This window comes from Podarcis liolepis (assembly GCF_965112155.1).
Source record: "Podarcis liolepis genome assembly, chromosome: 4".
Taxonomy (NCBI): Eukaryota; Metazoa; Chordata; class Lepidosauria; order Squamata; family Lacertidae; genus Podarcis; species Podarcis liolepis.
In genome coordinates, this window is record NC_139558.1 from 103,778,357 (window position 1) to 103,797,927 (window position 19,571).

A 19,571-nucleotide genomic window follows, 5' to 3' on the forward strand; every position below is an offset into this window, starting at 1 on the left:
GGTGAGCCTTGAAAGTAGGAGAGCAAAGAGCTCAAAGACAGATTCACTCGGGACAATGCCATTATCCAAAAGGCTGGGTTCTATAGCCTCTCTGTAAAAAATGAATGAAAAGAGGATGATAAGAAACATTCCTTTGTCTTTATTTGTTCCTGGGCAACCAGCCGGGAGTCGCTGACGTCCGCCTGACACTACAGGTGTATAATGAAGGCTCCAGGCACACCTCCCTGGAGAGACCATTCCATAGACAGGGAGCCACTGCAGAGAAGGCCCCAATCTCATGTTGCCACCCTCTGGACTTCTTGAGGAGGCGGCATATGAAGAAAGGCCTCAGAAGATGATCTTAGAGTTCAGGCAGCTTCCGATGTTCCTTTGGAGGCTTCATCAAAACTCCGCCAGATCAAAGGGGATAGAAATTCCTGCTATATATATTTTTATAAATAGTGAGCAATGCATGCACACAGGCAGGAAGAGGAAGATCTGGGTCCTCCTAGGTTTCACGATACAGAGGGAAGGGAAAGCTGAGTGTAGTCAGACACACGCTATAGACTCTGAGAAGGCCAATTTCAAAAAGCTGAAGGAGCTACGGGGTGAGATCCCATGGTCAGAAATACTCCAAGAGAAGAGAGTCCAGGATGGATGGCAGTTTCTCCAAGGAGAAATATGAAAGGCACAAACGCAGACAATTTCAGCAACAAAGAAAAGTGGGAGGCATCTCAGGGGAGTCACAGAACCACTCTAGTCTGCCTCGGTCAGACCACACCTGGAATACAGTGGTACCTCGGGTTACATACGCTTCAGGTTACATACACTTCAGGTTACACACTCCGCTAACCCAGAAATAATGCTTCAGGTTAAGAACTTTGCTTCAGGATGAGAACAGAAATCTTGCTCCGGCAGCACAGCAGCAGCAGGAGGCCCCATCAGCTAAAGTGGTTCTTCAGGTTAAGAACAGTTTCAGGTTAAGAACGGACCTCCGGAACGAATTAAGTACTAGACCCGAGGTACCACTGTACTGTGTTCAGTTCTGGGTGCCACAATTTAAGTATCCTAAATGCAACTAAAAATCAACAGGGACATTTCATCTTCACTCCCAGGAGAGGCAGGGACAGCGTGTCATCATACTCCACCCTCAGTTGTGATCTAGCTGAATGGGAGACATGAGAGACAGCTAGTTTTCTCCTGCTCCCCAGGGTAGGACCCAAACCCATGGCTTCAAGTGGCAAGAAAAAGGTTCTGACTCAACAGCTGGAAAACCTTTCTGAAGGTAAGAAGGTGGTGGAACTCTTCTTCCTTGGAGTTTCAGAGCAGAGGCCATCTGTCAGGGATGCTTTTGCAGATTCCTGCCCTGCAGGGGGTTGGACTAGATGACCCTAGGAACCCCTTCTATCGCTCCCATTCCTGGATTCTAGGATGAGGTTCCTTGCTTCCTGCAAACCCCTTTTCCCTGCAACCTCTTCCTCCAGTTTCTGGCCAAGGGAGGGAGCGGATCACAGACCAACCAAGAGCGTCCCCTCAAAATGAGCATCTCTGGGATTGTGCAACGCAGGAGAGAAAAGGCAGAGAGGACTGAGCAGGGTGGACTCGGCTTTGCAAGGGTTAAAGGGAACCGAGCTGCATTCCTAGAGAGGACAGGAAGTAAAGGGGGGCCAGGTCCTCCAGGGGAAAAGCCCCAACCTCCCCTTCCTGCAAGTGGGGGGGGGGTTGCTTTCCTCTGCTGCAAAGGCTGCCTTGCTCACTTCCACGGGGATCTGGTGAGTCTCTTCTTCCTCCCCCCAGAAGGTGCAGGGGGGAGAAGGTGGGGGTCCCAGGGCTGCAGCAGGGGAGGGTGGCTCATGGGGGGGGGGAGCCCCTGGGAGCAGGGGGTCCTGCCAGGGAGGGACGGGGTTGCACGAGGTTTGCAACTACAGTACTGTATGTCCTGCATTTCTATACAGACGCTGCTTACTCCTTTGGGAAGGGCAATCCTCTCCTGGGATCTGGTGAGTCTCCTCTCCCCCCCCCCCCGAGGGTGCAGTGGGGAGAAGGTGGGGGTCCCAGGGTTGCAGGGGAGGGTGGCTCATGTGGGGGGGGGGAGCCCCAGGGAGCAGGGGGTCCTGCCAGGGAGGGGCGAAATCGCACGAGGTCCGCAACTACAGTGCTGTGTATTCTGCATTTCTATAAAGACGCTGCTTACTCCTTTGGGAAGGGCAATCCTCTCTTGGGATCTGGTGAGTCTCCTCTCTCTCCCCCTCCCCCAGGAGGGTGCAGTGGGGAGAAGGGGGGGTCCCAGGGCTGCAGCAGGGGAGGGTGGCTCCTGCGGGGAGGTTTAAAACACGCCCACGTGCAATTTGGAAAAACCCATCTGTTGCAAAGCCAACCCCCCCCCCCATGCAAAGCGCCTGCCTGCTGCTCTGCTTACTCTCCCCTGGAGCAACGCTCCGCCAAGGAAGTTTAGAGGCGGGCTGCGATTGGTCGGTTGCTTCCCTTGGGCGGTGCTGCTTTTGCTGCGATTGGTCGCTTGGCCGGTGGGAGGGGGCTGCCCGGGTCATCTTGCACTCCACAGCAGGATCTCTGAAGGCTCCGCGCAGCAGCGCCTGCCAAGTCACTTACTCCCGAGTAAGCCCGCTTAAGGCTGAGCTAAAAGCACGTGGCGAAGAAGGTCAGGTGGGACCCGGTGCGGAAAATTTCTTGCCGCCCCTCCCATTGATTTTTTTTTTTCATTTTATTTTTTGCCTGCAAAAATGGTTTTGCGTTATTTCATATTTTCTTACAAAGGAATGTCGATTCTGGGCTTCTGATAACAAGTAGGCGACTATGGGTAGATACTTAAATCTACAGGATGGATTGTGTTATTTTATTTATATTTATTGTTTATTTAATAAAATTTATTTTTAAAAACCTGCAAAGTGGTTTACCAAAACAAAAAGCAAGCAAAAAAACCACGGCAGTAAAATCAAGAAAAATCAACAATCCTATTTTAAAACACACAAAAGCTAAAAAATTTAAACAGATTAAATTTACTTCAACTTCCTAAGCATCTACATATGCTTGCCTAAAGAAGAATGCTTTTAGCAGGTGCCCGAAAAGAGTCTAGCAAAGGCACGTTCTTTGTTGCAATAGGCGGGGATTTCCAAAGTGCAGGTGCTGTCGCAGTAAACAATGCAGTACAGATATTATGCGGAACCCGGAGTAGTGCTTGAAACTACTGAAGGGGAGGTTTTATTTATTGTGATTTCACCATGCTCTGTATTATCTGGAAAGGAAAACATTTATTTAAAAAACAGGACTGCACAGCAGCAATCTAGTCCCATCTTGATCAGTGGGACTTATTCTCGAGCCGATGGTGCGTAAGATGGGCTGCAATCCTATGCACCCCTTGCATTCAACTTCTGCCTAAAACTCTGCACAAGCCTGCACCAAAGAATTGTAGAGTTGGAAGGGACCCGTGAGGGTCATCTAGCCAACCCCCTGGGGCAATGCAGGAATCTCAACTAGACCATCCCTGACCGATGGCCATCAGTCTTCTGTTTTCCCCCTCAGCCAGGACACACAACTGGAGGTGGGAGGTGGGGGAAAAAATAAATTTTGACAATGGGGCAGATTTGTCAGCTGTGCGCAGGAACAGCTTGAAGACTTTACGCAGAGAGGAACCCCACAGGGGTTTCCCCACATGTAAGGTAACAGGCAGGGAGCCAGCTCAGATAGAGAAAAAGACATTGCGAGAGGACAGGACACAAGAGTGCCAAAGTCCGCCCATTTTATCCTCTTTGGGATCGTGGCTCTAGGGCTCTGGGACCACCCTCCCAAAATATTTACTTGTCTTCAATGTATTGTTACCACTGTTATTCTATAGTACAGATCCTTTTTAAATTAAAACACTTTCTCTAAAATTAAAATGGCAGACGTCATCAGTAGCATAGATATCAAAGGAAAGGCAAGAGAATACAGTGGTACCTCGGATTAAGTACTTAATTCGTTCCGGAGGTCCGTTCTTAACCTGAAACTGTTCTCAACCTGAAGCACCGCTTTAGCTAATGGGGCCTTCTGCCACTGCGCCGCCGCCGCACGATTTCTGTTCTCATCCTGAAGCGAAGTTCTTAACCCGAGGTGCTATTTCTGGGTCTGTAACCTGAAGCGTATGTAACCCGAGGTACCACTGTAGTCCCTGATAGATACAAGGGAGACAGATACAGAAGCACACAGAAGTAAATAATCCAGCCTTGGGGAGAGGGATGGGAATGTACAGTTTGCTGTACTTAACCTTGAGATGGGAGACTGAAAGGGCTTAAAAATAAATAAAAGTTTTGTGTCTAGGAATATATTTCTGCAGAGAAACCAGAGGAGGACTACAAAAGGTTCTGTGAGGAGTAATTTAAGAAATATTGTAAAAATGGAAAGGGAGAAATGATTTGTTAGAAAAGTTAAAGGCAATATTAAGTTAAGAATTGCAGGAGAAATAATCAAGACGGAAGGCTATCAGAGATGCTGAGGGAAGTCCAAACAAGGACATATGTATAATAATTTGTGTGGTATGTCTTAAAAAGTTTTGTATGCTAAAAATAATAAAAAATATTATAAAAAAGTAATATTTTTCTGCAAAAGCATCAGACTGGTTGTCAAAAGTGTGAACTTCATTAATAGACCCTATTTAAAGGAATTGGTCAATTAGCCACAGAATAGGTTTGCTGATTTTTTTCTCATCTTCTTTCAATTCCACAACTGCTTTTGGGGGGTCCTAGCTTCATGAAGGGAAGACGGGGGGCAGAGGAAAGCTGGCCTGTCGAGCGCCCAGGGCAGCACTGAGCTGCTCCTCCTGGTGCCACACGTGGACAAAACAGGGCGGCAGCGCTGCCATTGTCCCACACGCTCCACTTTCGGGGGCAGCAAAGGTTTTTCGGACCCAAAGGGGGCGCCCAGGACAGGCAGCGGTCTTGTCAGGCCTCCTCAGCAGCCCGGAAAGTCGGCCTAGGTGAAGAAAATGAGACTAGGCGAATTAGTTTCAGCCTTGCCTTGCCTTCGCCCCGCCCCCAAGCCAGCTGGCCAATCGGCTGTGGGCAGGGGCGGGGCAAAGGTAAGGAAAGGCCGAAACTACTTGGCCTGGTCTCATTTTCTTCACACAGGCCGACTTTCCAGGACCCGGGAAGCCCAGCGGAGTATAGGGCAGCAGGATGGATCATAGGAAACTCTTTTGTGTGTGGAAATGCCTGCTCCACAGGTGTTACTAAACTAGGGATTATGTAGCTATATCCGAAATTTCATGCATATCAGTTAATAGCTTGACCCTGCTCCACTGAATGGTGCGAAAAATTTCTTGCCACCCCCACCCATTGATTTTTTCCATTTTAATTTTTGCCTGCAAAAATGGTTTTGCGTTATTTCATATTTTCTTACAAAGGAATGTCAATTCTGGGCCTCTGATAACAAGTAGGCAACTATGGACAGATAATTAAATCTCCAGGATGGATTGTGTTATTTTATTTATATTTATTGTTTATTTAATAAAATTTATTTTTAAAAACCTGCAAAGTGGTTTACCAAAACAAAAAGCAAACAAAAAAACCCACAGCAGTAAAATCAAGAAAAATCAACAATCCTACTTTAAAACATACAAAAGCTAAAATATTAAAACAGATTAAATTTACTTCAACTTCCTAAGCATCTACATATGCTTGCCTAAAGAAGAATGCTTTTAGCAGGTGCCCAAAAAGAGTCTAGCAAAGGCACGTTCTTTGTTGCAATAGGCGGGGAGTTCCAAAGTGCAGGTGCTGACGCAGTAAACAATGCAGTACAGATATTATGAGGAACCCGTAGTAGTGCTTGAAACTACTGAAGGGGAGGTTTTATTTATTGTGATTTCACCATGCTCTGTATTATCTGAAAAGGAAAACATTTATTTAAAAAACAGGACTAAACTAAACTAGGGATTATGTAGCTATATCCGAAATTTCATGCACATCAGTTAATAGCTTGACCCTGCTCCACTGAATTGAAATTTCAGCCTTCACCACATGGGAAAACGGCCAAGTAAACAGCTGTTTTCGTGGAGGAGGGTCAAGATCTTAACTGATATGCATGAAATTTCATATATAGCTATATAATCTCTAGAGTAGTAAGAGAAGACCTTTGGAGCAGGCATTTTCAAAAAAAAAAAAGTTTTTTATGAACCGCCCTAGTAGGGCAGTAATTTTTCCTTGATAATTTGTCACCCCCCCCTCCATGATGGCACCAGGGGTGGCCTGTCCTTGCATGGCTCTCTTAATAAGGACTCACGGGGGGAGTTGAAGGCAGGCCAAGAGATTCGCTTTTACTGCGTCCCGTCTTCTTGCTCCCTCCCAGTTAGGGAGAGAGCCTCCCTGCTCAGGTTTCTCAGAAGGCGGGCGTCGCAAGAGGTCTGACTGGAGCCCTGGCCGCTCGCTTGCAGGCGGGAACTCTGCGGGGCAAGTCCTGCGTGGAGAGGAGCGCAGACAGAGAGGAAAGGCGGCTGGAAGGGGCGGGAAAAGAGCCCTCGCTCGTGAAGTTTGTGCGTTTCTCCTCTGGGGGTATCTCGGTTGGGAAGGGGCGGCCAGGAGTGGGGCAGCAGGAGGCAACTCCGGGGCCGTGTATGTTAGGATATTTCCATTCCACCTTAAAAGGGAGCAGGCTTTGTGAGTCACAGAGTCTGCGTATTTCCTGTTCACAGGAAGTTTATGTTTTGTCTTTGCTTTCGTTTCTCTCTCTGTGCCGAGACACTGAAGCTGGCAGTCATGTTTTCTTTGTTCTGACCAATGCTGAATAAACTTGTAAATAATGCTCTCCTGCGCGCATCTTTCGCCGTGCATTATCTGCTGATAGAGCGTGCACCAGTTCTGGAATGTGGCAGGCTATTTCTGGAGCTCGTGTCGCTAATTGCTGATACTGTATCTACGGGAGATTGATGGATCGTCCGGAGGCAACTTGTGGGGCCATGAAAGAGGGCTAAATTTGAAGAAGTGTGAGGGCTGAGTAGGAGAGATATATTTTTTCTCACAACTAACATCTGAAATTCGCCCAAACATCCAAATGCACTCAGCAGGCAAAGCGTTCTCAAAGTCCCATCTGTTGTTGCAGATGCACTGCACTCTGGGCATCCAACTTTTTTTTCTCTGGCAGGTGACAGAACGGTGATGGCAAGACCTCTGCATCCATCTATTCTTGGGGACAGAATGGAAGCAGCAGCTGTGGAACCAGATCAGGTCAGGGGAAGCTGCCTTGTGGGGACAGAGGCCAAGGGGTGGAACAATGTCCAAGCTCAAGGAGTGGTGGTGAACAACAGTGTTGTTTCAGAGGATGACATTTCCCTTTTTCTTTTAGGGTCCAGTGTGCTTTGAAGATATTGCTGTTTGTTTCACGGATGAGGAGTGGGAGTTGCTGGATCCTGACCAGAGAGCTCTGCATAAGGAGGTCATGGAGGAGAATCTTGGGATCTTGGCCTCTCTTGGTAAGGCTCCTTGTGGGATCATAATATCTGTTTTTAAATTCAAAACGGCTCTCTATGTTGCACCTCATATATATTCACAGAACTCAACAGTGCCCCCTTAAAACATCTGAGATTACAATTGTCCCACAATAAACCTTGAACACTAAATTACTTTTCTTCTTCTTCTGTGAATGTTCTTCCTCCACCTTCTTAAAACAAGGATCAGCCTGGCTGAACTGTTCAGGCCCTTTTAACTGTAAACTTCAGAGTTGTTAGGGAAGTTGAAGTAGCTTCTATCAAGTTTTCAGTTTTTGTTTTTCCTCCCATCAGTCTTTGGTTGACCAAGGAGAAAACTTGCATTGGAAATGGAGGGGATTCCATGATGGAGCAAAATCCATTCGAGGGAATAGCCAGGCTTTTTGCATCACAGGTTGCACTAAGGGTGTCAGTGGATCCCTGTTAATAAATGCACCCAACCCTTTAGTAAAACCATCAATCTAACCCACTTGTGTTATGTTGGGATTTTTTTGCCTACGTGCTATTTGATGCGGCTTCTCACAAAGCAATTAAGAAGTTGGCTGAAGGCCAAGAAGACTGAGCAGAGGGAGTTGTTCCGCCTACAGATATGGGGCCTTGGATACAGTTCTGCTATTGGTTGAGGTCTCTACTTAGGCATGATGACTCATGACCTTGGTTGGTTGGTTGGTTGAACAGTGTGTGTTCTGAGAGTCGTGTGGAGTTTGTTAAGTGAGAGAGTTAAGATCCTTATCCGGTATATAGTAACTTGTGAATCTGCTTTAATAATAAACACCTATAAGTAACCAAGTTACTGGTAGCAGCGTCTTGTTCCTGCTTCATCCTACATGCCTGCAACTGATTGCTTCTGGAAGTCTGCATATGCACTGCTATATTCAACTTGGTCTGGCTAAGATCCTGCAACAGGTTAAGGTTGCGAAACTTCAATATGTTATTCCTCTAATACCAGTGTTTACAAGTTCTAGATTCAGGTAGGTAGCCGTGTTGGTCTGACACAGTCGAATTATTTTAAAAATTGTAAAGTAGCACCTTAGAGACTAATGAAGTTTGTTCTTCATATAAGATTTTGTGTGAATGCACCATTAATTTCTCCCGGAGGCTATAATCCATTTCTCTCCTCATTGCAGATAGTGATGGACTGAAAATGAAGAACAAGGGTGACCATGACAAAATCCCCACAATGGAGCCGTATAAATATATTGAAAGTGGAAAAAGTTCCCATTCCACTTCCCATCCAAGAAATCTCCCTGGGAAGAAACCATATCAGGGTGTGGAATGTGGAAAGAGCTTCTGTCAAAGTGACCATCTCACTTCCCATGAAATAATTCATACAGGGGAGAAACCCTATCAGTGTGTGGAATGTGGAAATAGCTTCAGTAAGAAGGACAGTCTCACTCCCCATCAAAGAATTCATACAGGGGAGAAACCCTATCAGTGCTTAGAATGTGGAAAGAGCTTTAGTAAGAGCAAGCATCTCACTTCCCATCAAATAATTCATACAGGGGAGAGACCGTATCAGTGTGTTGAATGTGGAAAGAACTTCCGTCGGAGCACCGATCTCATTTCCCATCAAAGAATTCATACAGAGGAGAAACCCTATCAGTGTGTGGAATGTGGAAAGAGATTCCGTTGGAGCACTGATCTCACTAACCATAAAAGAATTCATACAGGGGAGAAACCCTATCAATGTGTGGAATGTGGAAAGAGCTTCAGTAGGAGCTCCTCTCTCACTTCCCATCAAAGAATTCATACAGGGGAGAAACCCTATCAGTGTGTGGAATGTGGAAAGAGCTTCAGTCATAGTTCCCATCTCTATACCCATCAAAGAATTCATACAGGGGAGAAACCCTATCAGTGTGTGGAATGTGGAAAGAGCTTCAGTCAGAGCGCCAGTCTCACTTCCCATCAAAGAATTCATACGAGGTGTGGGAAAACACAGGTAGAACAGGTTAACGCCATGTACTGGTAGGATGTGAAATCATATTCTGCCTTTAAGAAAAGAATAAAGTGACATTTATAGGGACAAATAAGGAACGTCAGATGTTAAAAATAAAAAGTTAAAACAAATAGAATATGGCTACAAAAAAAGAAGTGTGATAACAACACAAGCTCAACAGAGAAGGTCCATGCAGGATCCTGAACCTATAATGTTAATTGCAGAAATGCTGGCTGAAATAAAGAGAGACTTAAAAGATAATTCAAAAAATTTAGACTGTATAGAAACTAAGATAGAGCAAAACATGAAATCAGTGGGAGTCTTGTTGGGCCAAATTAGTGACTTAGGGAAAATAGTCCAAGAGTTAAACATCAAGACAAAAGGCTTACAAGGCACTTTGAAAAAAACCACAAACAGAGGTTAAAGAACTGAAGAGAGGCCAACAGAAGACAAAGCTGTAAGCGGCAGAATTGAGTAAATTACAGGAAGTGACCTGGGACTCCATGGCGGTAATGGAAATGCATCAGAAGCAATTAAATTTGAAATTTGGGGGATCCCTGAAACAAAGGGAGAGGATATTAGAAAGAAAATCATAGAAACACTCACAAACTGGTTACAGATACATGAAGAAGTAATTTTTACAATTGACAAGCTCTACAGAATTAAATCAAGCTTCACAAAAGCCAAAAAATGGCCAGGTGACTGTTTAGTGACTTTTAATTCAAGAGGAATGAAAGAGAAAATATTACAGGTGAATGTGAAAAAAAGATTACATTTTGGAGATGAAAATATACTTTTGAAGGAGATCCCAGTCAGATTGCTGGGGAAAAAGAAGCAGTTGCAATTCCTGGCTGATGCACTGAGAAACAATAAATGGGAATTACTGGAGGGGGGTTTCATTTTCATATACAGTGGTACCTCGAATTACAAATGCTTAAGGTTACAAACTCTGCTAACCTGAAAGAGTTACCTTGAGTTGAGAACTTAGCCCCAGGATGAGAACGGAAATTGTTTGACGGCAGCGCAGCAGCAGCAAGAGGCCCCATTAGCGAAAGCAAGCCTTTAGTTAAGAACAGTTTCAATACTGGAATATAATTTATCTAAAACCCAGGGAAGTATGAGGAGATGGTATCTTAATATATGATTTTTAAATGAAAATGAAAAACATTTCAATATATAACCCAAGAAACGCAAATATATTTTTAAAATAACTCCAAATCTTCAACATCAAGACTGATGGAATGGGAAGGATATAAAACTCACATCAGAGGGAATATTATATCCTTCTTGGCCAACAAGCCAAGCTGCAAAGATTAAAAGAAAATAATCTAAAAATTTCTTTAAAAACACTATGGGGCGATATGGCAAAAAACTCATCTAAGGTTACATATGAAAGAATACAACAACAAACATTAGAACTGAATAATATACTAGCTCAAACAATTGAGTTCAGACTACTAAGTCTAAGACAAATATATTGGGAACAGGGAGAAAGACTGACAAAAATTCTAGCTAATCGTCTAAAACAAAAGAAAGCGAACCAAATAATACCTATAAACAGAAATGAAAATAACATCACAGCGACCTCATCAATTGATATCAATAATGAATTTTTTTAATTCTACAAAAAATTATATGAAGGGCCAGAAAATATATCAGAGGATGAGGTGGAGAATTTCTTTCAAGATATTAAAATACCAACTATTGAAGAATATCAAAAAGATATGCTATCAGCACCCCTAAATATATCAGATATTGAGAATGTAATAGAAACAATGGGGAATGGGGAATCACCTGGACCAGACAGTTTTCCTATAGAATGGTATAAAATATTCAAAATCTACTATTCCCCAGACTTCTAGAAGCCTATGAGGAAATAGCTCAGAAAGGTATATCTGCTGCAACATTCCATGAAGCTTTAATAATAATTATACCAAAACTTAACCAAGACCCTACTAAATGTGCAAATTATAGACCAATATCATTAATGAATGTTGATGCAAAGATTTTGAATGCAATATTGGCTGCAAAATTACAAAAAGTTATTCAATACTTGATTCCTAATAATAAAACAGGTTTTATAAAAACAAGACAAGCTACAGATAATATCAGATTAACAATAGATTTGATAAATTTAAACAAAGATTAAGAGGAGTTTATGATATTGTCATTAGATGCAGAAAAGGCTTTTGACAGAATATATAAAGAATTCATAGGGTTTACGTAAATTTTGTTTCCCTATAGAATACTGTAATTGGATTAAAATGATTTATAAAAACCCGTCCCGGATTGTTACAAATGGAAGAATTTTGAATTTGATTAGTTTAAATCAAGGAATGAGACAAGGATGTCCTCTTTCTCCGTTATTATTTAATCTCTGCCTGGAACCATTAACAAGAGCAATAATTCAGGATGAGCATATCAAGGGTGTAAAGCACAACAAAGATAATTACAAAATTGTATTATTTGCGGACGATATCCTTTTATTTATTACAAAACTAGAAGATAGAATTCCGAAAATTATGGAGAAAATAAAAACCTTTGGCAGAATATCTGGATATTCCATAAATTGGACAAAATCAGAGATTTTACTCATAGGGCCAAGGGCTACATTGTATAGAAACCATCAGTTTCAGTTGTGCAAAGACTTTATTAAATACTTGGGTGTAATGATTTCATTAGATATAGATCAAATTGTAAAATTAAATTTGAATAAAATTATAAATGAAATTTATTTTGATATTGAAAGGTGGGGACCTCTAAACCTCTCCCTTTGGGAAAAGGTTAAAAGTCCTCAAAACTGCCCTGTCCGCTTATCCATCTCTTCGTATTCCATCAACTTTCAACTTAATTTGCCACTCCCTCTTCATTGGAATTTGGTTTCCTTTCCAGTTTTGTGCTAACAATATTCTCGCTGCTGTGGTGGCGCACATAAAGTAACTACTTCAGAACTTGGGGATCTCATCTCCAATGATTCCTAAGAGAAAAGCTTATGGCTTTTTAGGAAATGTTAATTTAAACATATCTTTTAACTCATTGTAAATTGTATCCCAGAATTCTCCCTTTTTTTTACACTCCATGCACGATACATTGTCCCGACTGCTATGTTACATTTCCAACACAAATATGAATTTTTTTTATACATCATTGCCATTTTATTAGGTGTTACATACCAGCATTAAAGATTTTCATATAATTTTTTTTTAGGGTATAGCATGCTGTGAATTTGAGATCTTCCTTCCACAGCTTCCCCCATGCTGAAAGTATACAGGATGAAAGCATGGCTTTCTCAAAAACAAGGAAAGCTTCCCCTTTTTTTGGATGGAGTTACAAACTTTGTTGATCAGGGGACTGCTGTGAAAATACTGCATCTCAATTTCAGTAAGGCTTTTGACAAAGTCTCCTGCGACATTTATGTGAGGAAGCTGGTAAAATGTGGGCTGAATGAGGTAACTGGTGGATTTGACTGACCGAACCCAAAGAGGACTCCTTCATGGTTCTTCATCATCCTGGGGAAAAGTGACAAGAGGGGTGCTGCAGGGTTCTGTCCTGGGCCCATTGTTGTTCAACGTCTTTATAAATGACTTGGATGAAGGAACTGAGGGGATGCTCATCACATTTGCAGACGACACCAAAAGGGGAGCGGAGGCCAATGTGGCAGAAGTCAGAATCAGATCAAGGGCAGGAATATTACCACTTTATTCTGCCATGGTCACGCCCCACCTAGAATACTGTGTTCAGTTCTGGGCTCCGCAATTTAAGTATATTAAATTTTGTTTGCCAGGAGAAATCAAGAAGGTGGGGGAACATAATCCATATTCCTTTTATAATACTTGGCCAATGTTTATTAAATACATGAATTGTTAAGACTGTTGCAAGAATCCACCCAGCACTAATGGCAAAATGTGCCATGATCTTTTAGAATGATCAAATGAAACTTTAACACATGGCAGGATGAAAGTCTTCAATTTCACCAGGACAAGTTATTTGTTGTTTACTGTTGTGGTCATTGCTTTCTTTAAAATTATCTTTTGTACTGTGAAAATAAAAGCAATACAGTGGTATCTCCAGTTGCGCACGGGTTCTGTTCCAGAGCACTGGTCAGATCCCGAGGTCTCCTCAACCGCAGGTGCCTGTTTTGCACATGTGCTTATGCATAGAGTGCTTATGCGCATATGCGCGGGACGAAACCCAGAAAGACACTCCTGGGTTTGCCGCGTGCAGTGGCGTAGCGTGGGGGTTGCAGGGGGGGCTGGGCGCACCGGGCGCAACATCTGGGGGTTAGGGGGCGCAAATTACTTGCCTTGCCCCGGTTGCTGACAACCCATGCTACGCCACTGGCCGTGTGTGTATCCCAAAGGATAGGTAACAAGGGGAGCATAAGTAGAGGTACCACTGTATTATTTTTTTATAAGAAAGGGGTGGGAAATCATGCCATTAATCTGCTTGCATGTGTTGAGTGTTATTTGGAGACTGTAACTCCCAGTAATTTACCATTACAGTGGTACCCTAAGTTACAAACGCCTCCGGTTACAAACTCTGCTAACCTGGAAGAGTTACTTTGAGTTGAGCACTTTGTCCCAGGACGAGAATGGAAATCGTGTGCTGGCGGTGCAGTGGCAGCAAGAGGCCCGATTAGCGAAAGCACATCTCTGGTTAAGAACAGTCTCAGGTTAAGAACAGACCTCCGGAATGAATTAAGTTTGTAACCAGAGGTACCACTGTATGTGTTTCTGTGTGTTCAGCACACATGATTACAGGTGAGACGGAATAAAATACTTCCTAGGAAATTCCCTTTGACTGGTGCTGTATTGTTTCAAATGTGACTTCACTTACAGATAAGAACAAATAATATTTATTGCTGACAAATCATACCATCGTCAGCTCATTAATCTCCAACCCAACAAACCCAGCGCTTAGCATGAGCAGCTGCTTTCTTCCCATTTCTTAGGTGAAAAGAACTGATAATGAAAAGGAAGAAGGGAGATAGACCCTTTCCCTCACCCTTTGGGGTTCTGTGGGGCTTCATTTCACCCCTTAGTCCTGCTCCTGAAAGCTTGGCAAATGTGGAGTATTTCCTTGCACACTGCCATGACTTAAAAATGAATCTTCCCAAAAAAATTATGGTATTGCAGTGCTAAAAAGGCTCAAGAAAGCAATTCCTGTAGTAGCTGGCATCTTAGTGAGCCCAATGCCACTCTGCCAACTGTCTCACTCCCAGCTAACTAATCTGGAAAGCTGTCTTGTCATCTCTGCAAGGACTTTAGTGTCCCTTGAATTAGCAATTCAGCATTTCTGGAAAGAGAATGATAATAATAATAATAATAATATATTTATTGTCATTGCCCCCTCTCGGGGACAATGAAATTACTTGGCTGCTCCATCCATCCAGGTAGGGCACTCCACACAAAATCAAAACAACTATAAAAACACTAATTAAAACAATACAGTATAATACAGCAAGGAAGATTAGATGACTTTCAAAGTCCAGGCTTCCCATTCAGGGCCGAGATCGCTCTGGAGAAGAAGCTGTTCTTAAGACGGCTTGTTCTTGTCTTCATCGTCCTGTATCTCCGTCCCGACGGCAGGAGCTCGAAGAGACAGTGACCAGGATGCGATGGATCTTTTACTATGTCCAGTGCCTTCCTATGGCACCTTGTGGCATAAATCTACTCTAAGGTGGAGAGTGGGCAGCCAACAATGCTCTCTGCTGCCTTAACAACCCTGCACAACCCCACCCTGTCCTGGGTAGTACAGCTTCCGTACCACACACATAAGTCATAAGTGAGCACGCTCTCAATGGCACAGTGATAGAAGGCAAGCAGCAGTTTCTGCGGAAGATGGTTTTTCCTTAGTATTCTCAAAAAGTACAGTCTCTGCTGCGCCTTCTTCACAAGCCCCCTTGTGTTGACACTCCAGGACAGATCCTCTTGTAATTCAATGCCCAAAAATCTGAACGTTGTTACCCTCTCCACACAGACCCCACCAATCAAAAGTGGCTGGACGTTGCTCTTCTGTCTCCTGAAGTCCACCACAAGCTCCTTTGTCTTCCTTGTATTTATGAGCAAGTTGTTAGCTCTGCACCACTCTGTCAGCCGCTCCACCTCATCTCTATAGTCCGTTTCACCCTCCCTATACACTTTTGTATATTAGCATAACAAGCATGCATAAGAATTATTAGACAGAAAAAGCATGCACAGGCAAGTATTACTCATTTATGATGAGAATGGGATTTATTTATTTTGAACTTCGCTTGGTTCCTCCTTGGCAGCCAGTGCAATGGTTTCAGCAGGGCTAAAACTCAGGACCCGCTGCCTTGAGGGACACCTAAGAGCAGTTGGGCAGGGGAAAGGTCTCCCTTGGGAGGTGGTGGACTCTCCTTCCTTGGAAGTTTCTCAGCAGAGATCGGACGGCCATCTGCCATGGATGCTTTAGCTGAGATTCCTGCCTTGCTGGGGGTTGGACTGGATGACCCTGGGATCCCCTCCTCTCTCTCCACTCCTGAATTCTAGGAGGAGCTTCCTTGCCTCCTGCAAAGCCCTTTTCCCTGCAAGCTCTTCCTCTGGTTTCTGGCCAAGGGAGGGAGATGCTCAGAGTCCAGCCAAGAGCCTCACCCCCAAAAGGATATCTGGGCATGGGCCTAGCCGGGGGGGCAGCTGCCCCCCTGAATCCTTAAGAAATAAGAAGAATCTGAGGTTCTGCCAAGCGAGAGAGGGCTGAGCTGGAGGGACTCGGCTTGGCAAGGGTTAAAGGGAAGTGAGCTGCCTTCCTAGAGAGGACAGGAAGCAAGAGGGGGGCCAGGTCCTCCAGAGCCAAGGCCCCTCCCTCCCCAGTCCTTTCCTGCAAGGAAGGGGGGTGGGTGTTGCATTGGTGTCTCTGCTGCAAGGGCTGCCTCGCTCTCCCCTTCGTGGGATCTGGTGAGTCTCCTCTCTCTCTGGGATCTGGTGAGTCTCCTCTCTCTCTCTCTGGGATCTGGTGAGTCTCTCCTCTCTCTCTCTCTCTGGGATCTGGTGGGGGTCCCAGGGCTGCAGCAGGGGAGGGGGCCTGGGGGGGGGCTGATCTGCTCCTGCGGGGGGGGGGGACCCCAAGTCAGGGAGGAGGAGAGGGTCCTGCCAGGGAGGGGCCAGGTCTGCCACGCTCTCCTTCCTGCAAATCAGAGGATCCCAAACTCATTTGGCCCTCTGCCCCCCCCTTTCAGAAAAGATCTCCCTTCTTCAAACAAAGGAGTCCCTGGGACTTTAACTCTGTGTGACGTCGCTCAGCCTCATTGCACAACAGAGGAAACATCTGCAAATGGTTTTCCAAAGCTGGACGGGGAGGTGGACTAGCCCCCCCCCCAAAAAAAAAGGTGGGAGAGAAAGGCCAGGAATAAAGAGAGGGATCCCAGCCCAGAGTCTGGCTGCTGCATTGGGGACCAGTTTCCCAGTGTCTCCCAGGGCAGCTCCCCACGGAGGCCACTGCAGCAATCCCCTCGCACCCAGAGCAGGGCATCCCAGGACCACATCCTCTCTCTCCCAAAGGGATTGTTGCTGGAAAACCAGCCGGAAATGGGCGCTGCTACTCCCTGAGCCTCCAGGGACTGTGTTAAGCTATCTAAGAGAATTATTATTATTATTATTATTATTATTTGCTGCCTAAATTTCAAGGGAGATGTATTTGACCCCACCCACCTGGCCCTCTGGGGTTTTCCAGATACATACCTGGCCCTCAGAGCAAAGAAAAAGGGACCCCACCCCAGGAGTCTGTCTTGAGAGCGGCAGAGAGTACAAGTGCAAGAAAAGGAGACAGAAGCAGGGGGGTGGGGGTGGGGGGAGAACAACTCCTGAGGACCCCCGGGTGAGGACCCCCACTACAGCCAAGCATCCATTATTCACAAGATACAAATGACTTCCTTGTCAGTCAGTTCTGACTTCATGCATTGACTGGAAGGCAGGAGGAACCAGGCTGATTCATCTCCCAGAAATCCCTTCAATTGCCTCCACATTCTGCATTGCAATCTTTCTTCTAGGAGAGCTAGAGGCTGCTTCTTCTTCTTCCTCCTCCTCCTCCTCCTCCTCCTCCTCTTCCTCCTCTTTCTTCTCCTTTTTAAAAAGGCCCTTTTCACCTGGCCTAGGGGGTGAGGCCAAGACTCACCCAGCCCTACTGTGTTAAATATGTATTCTGTAGTTGACCTCCTTTGTAATGTTTTATTTAAGAGAGTATTTGTTTCCTGTTATGTTGCTTTGACTATAGTCTATATATTTGACTTTCTTTACCTTGCTTTATTTCTCTTTTATTGATTTTGTGGGATGTGAAACTGCAGTCAAGTAGAAGATTCCTACAGGGGACACATTAGGGGATGTTTTCTACTACTCAGGAGAAGACTTCCTGTTTCCTCCTGAGCTGGGACAGACTTCCACTACATGTGACTTGAAGAGGGTGCAGTCTGTTGTACTAGCATGGAGGAGCACACGGCCTCCATCTTCTCATCAGTGTGTCTTCTCCATTTTGTATATTGCTGTGTGTTTGGAGAAGTGACTCCTTAGTGGCAGTCATTTGGGACTAATTTCTTTATGGAATAGTTCTAGTTGTTATGTAACCTAAGCCTGCCTTCAGGGATATGTCTGTGAACGTGAATAAATCTGTGAGTAAACGACTTTTATAGTAACGTGAATCAGATTATTATGCTTATTCATTTAAAAGGGATTGGAAGGGATTTTACCAGGAAGGAATTTTTAATAGTAAGACTCAGATGAGTCAGCAACAAGCTGATCGCTGCGTAATCTAAAAAAGGGGGATGTATGGAACTAGAATATGGAACTTGCTAGTGCATGTTAGGAAGCATATCATTCAATAATATATCTTCTTCTAACTCCCCAATTATCCCCACAGATTTAATATGCTATAAACCGCTTTGAGATTTCTCTTTAAAATATAAAGTGCTATACAAATTTAAATAAATAAAATAGCTCATGGTTTGGGCTGTGGTGCAGTCCTGCCCTGGTTCCCTCCAAGACTCATCCATGCTTGCTCAGGGAACCTTTTTCTTCTCCTGATATTAGACAGCTTTTGTAACTGAACAATGTATTTGCTTTGTAGGATTTGCTAGCGCCTCTCCTTAAGACAGACAGAACTTGGCAGAAGACCAAAGGGTTCCTTCCGATCTCTCAGAGGCTTCCTGAGAGCACAGATGGATGAGCAAGACTCAGCTGGCCCTGGAACAGGAAGAGGACATGCCATCCAAACTGGGAGCAGTGGGGAGTTCTGGGAAAACTCTGGGCAGAAGATCCTGGGTGAGGAGGACACCCTCCGCTCAGAGGTGCAGAGCCAGCAGTTGAGGCAGTTCTGCTGCCAGGAGGCCAAAGGACCCCGACAGCTTTGCAGCCGACTCTACCACCTTTGCCACCAGTGGCTGAAGCCAGAAAGGCACACGAAAGCTGAGATGCTGGATCTTGTGATCTTGGAGCAGTTCCTGTCTGTCCTTCCCTTGGAGATGGAGAGCTGGGTGAGGGACTGTGGAGCGGAGACCAGTTCCCAGGCGGTGGCCCTGGCCGAAGGTTTCCTCCTGAGTCAGGCAGAGGAGAGAAAGCAGGTGAGAGAGACTTTCCTCTGGATACTCCCAAGGGGCTCCAAACAGGACAGAAAACATCCCATCATGCTCTATTGATGGCTCATTTTTTTTTCTGGGAAGGCATCCATGGAATGAGTTCTGACATACTTAAAGCTGTTGGCCCTAACATTCATTTTTTATTTTTTATTTTTTTTAATATATTTTTTATTAGTTTTCCAATATAAAACTATACAAAACAAAACATCCAATTTATCACCAACATCTTTTTTTTTTACTTCCGTCAACATGTCTGATAATTCTCCGTCTTGATCACTTCTTGCACATTTCTTAATTTAATATTGCACTACAATAATATCTTAATTTACCTTATTTTTTAAACAATATTTCTACCATACATTCTCACAGAGCTTCCTGAAAACTTACAAATGTTATCTGGTCATCACATATAGTTTTCATATAATCTGTAAATTTAATCCAGTCTTCAGTGAATCTCTGGTCTCGTCGGTTCCGGATCCTTCCTGTTGATTTATCAAGTTCTGCGTATTCCATTAATTTCATTCTCCATTTTTCAATCATAGGTAATTCTTCTTGTTTCCATTTTTGGGCCATTAGTATTCTTGCTGCCGTTACCGCAT

The 19,571-nt window shown here is 44.3% G+C and overlaps 5 protein-coding genes across 5 annotated transcripts in view; 4 read left to right on the forward strand and 1 right to left on the reverse strand.

Moving 5' to 3' along the window:
• LOC310705090 (uncharacterized protein) overlaps positions 1-19,571 on the reverse strand; it is a 271,846-nt gene that overhangs the window by 78,691 nt on the left and 173,584 nt on the right. The window lies entirely within an intron of this gene.
• The window catches only part of LOC310705167 (uncharacterized protein), a 40,642-nt gene that overhangs the window by 9,418 nt on the left and 11,653 nt on the right, over positions 1-19,571 (forward strand). The window contains exon 2 of the mRNA XM_083499700.1: positions 18,465-18,957. Coding sequence (XP_083355826.1) covers positions 18,556-18,957 — 402 coding nt within the window. The 5' untranslated portion in view covers positions 18,465-18,555. The remainder of the gene's footprint in view (positions 1-18,464; positions 18,958-19,571) is intronic.
• LOC310705275 (uncharacterized protein) lies at positions 1,699-10,117 on the forward strand. Its single transcript, XM_083499885.1, has 4 exons — positions 1,699-1,751; positions 7,108-7,190; positions 7,309-7,435; positions 8,578-10,117. The coding sequence occupies exons 2-4, from the start codon at positions 7,122-7,124 to the stop codon at positions 9,417-9,419; spliced, it is 1,038 nt and encodes a 345-aa protein (XP_083356011.1). The 5' UTR covers positions 1,699-1,751; positions 7,108-7,121; the 3' UTR covers positions 9,420-10,117.
• Positions 2,623-19,571, forward strand: part of LOC310705042 (uncharacterized protein) — a 67,688-nt gene continuing 50,739 nt past the window's right edge. The window contains exon 1 of the mRNA XM_083499341.1: positions 2,623-2,638. The gene's annotated coding sequence lies outside the window, so the exon portion shown is untranslated. The remainder of the gene's footprint in view (positions 2,639-19,571) is intronic.
• The window catches only part of LOC310705032 (uncharacterized protein), a 357,812-nt gene continuing 354,402 nt past the window's right edge, over positions 16,162-19,571 (forward strand). The window contains exon 1 of the mRNA XM_083499303.1: positions 16,162-16,303. The gene's annotated coding sequence lies outside the window, so the exon portion shown is untranslated. The remainder of the gene's footprint in view (positions 16,304-19,571) is intronic.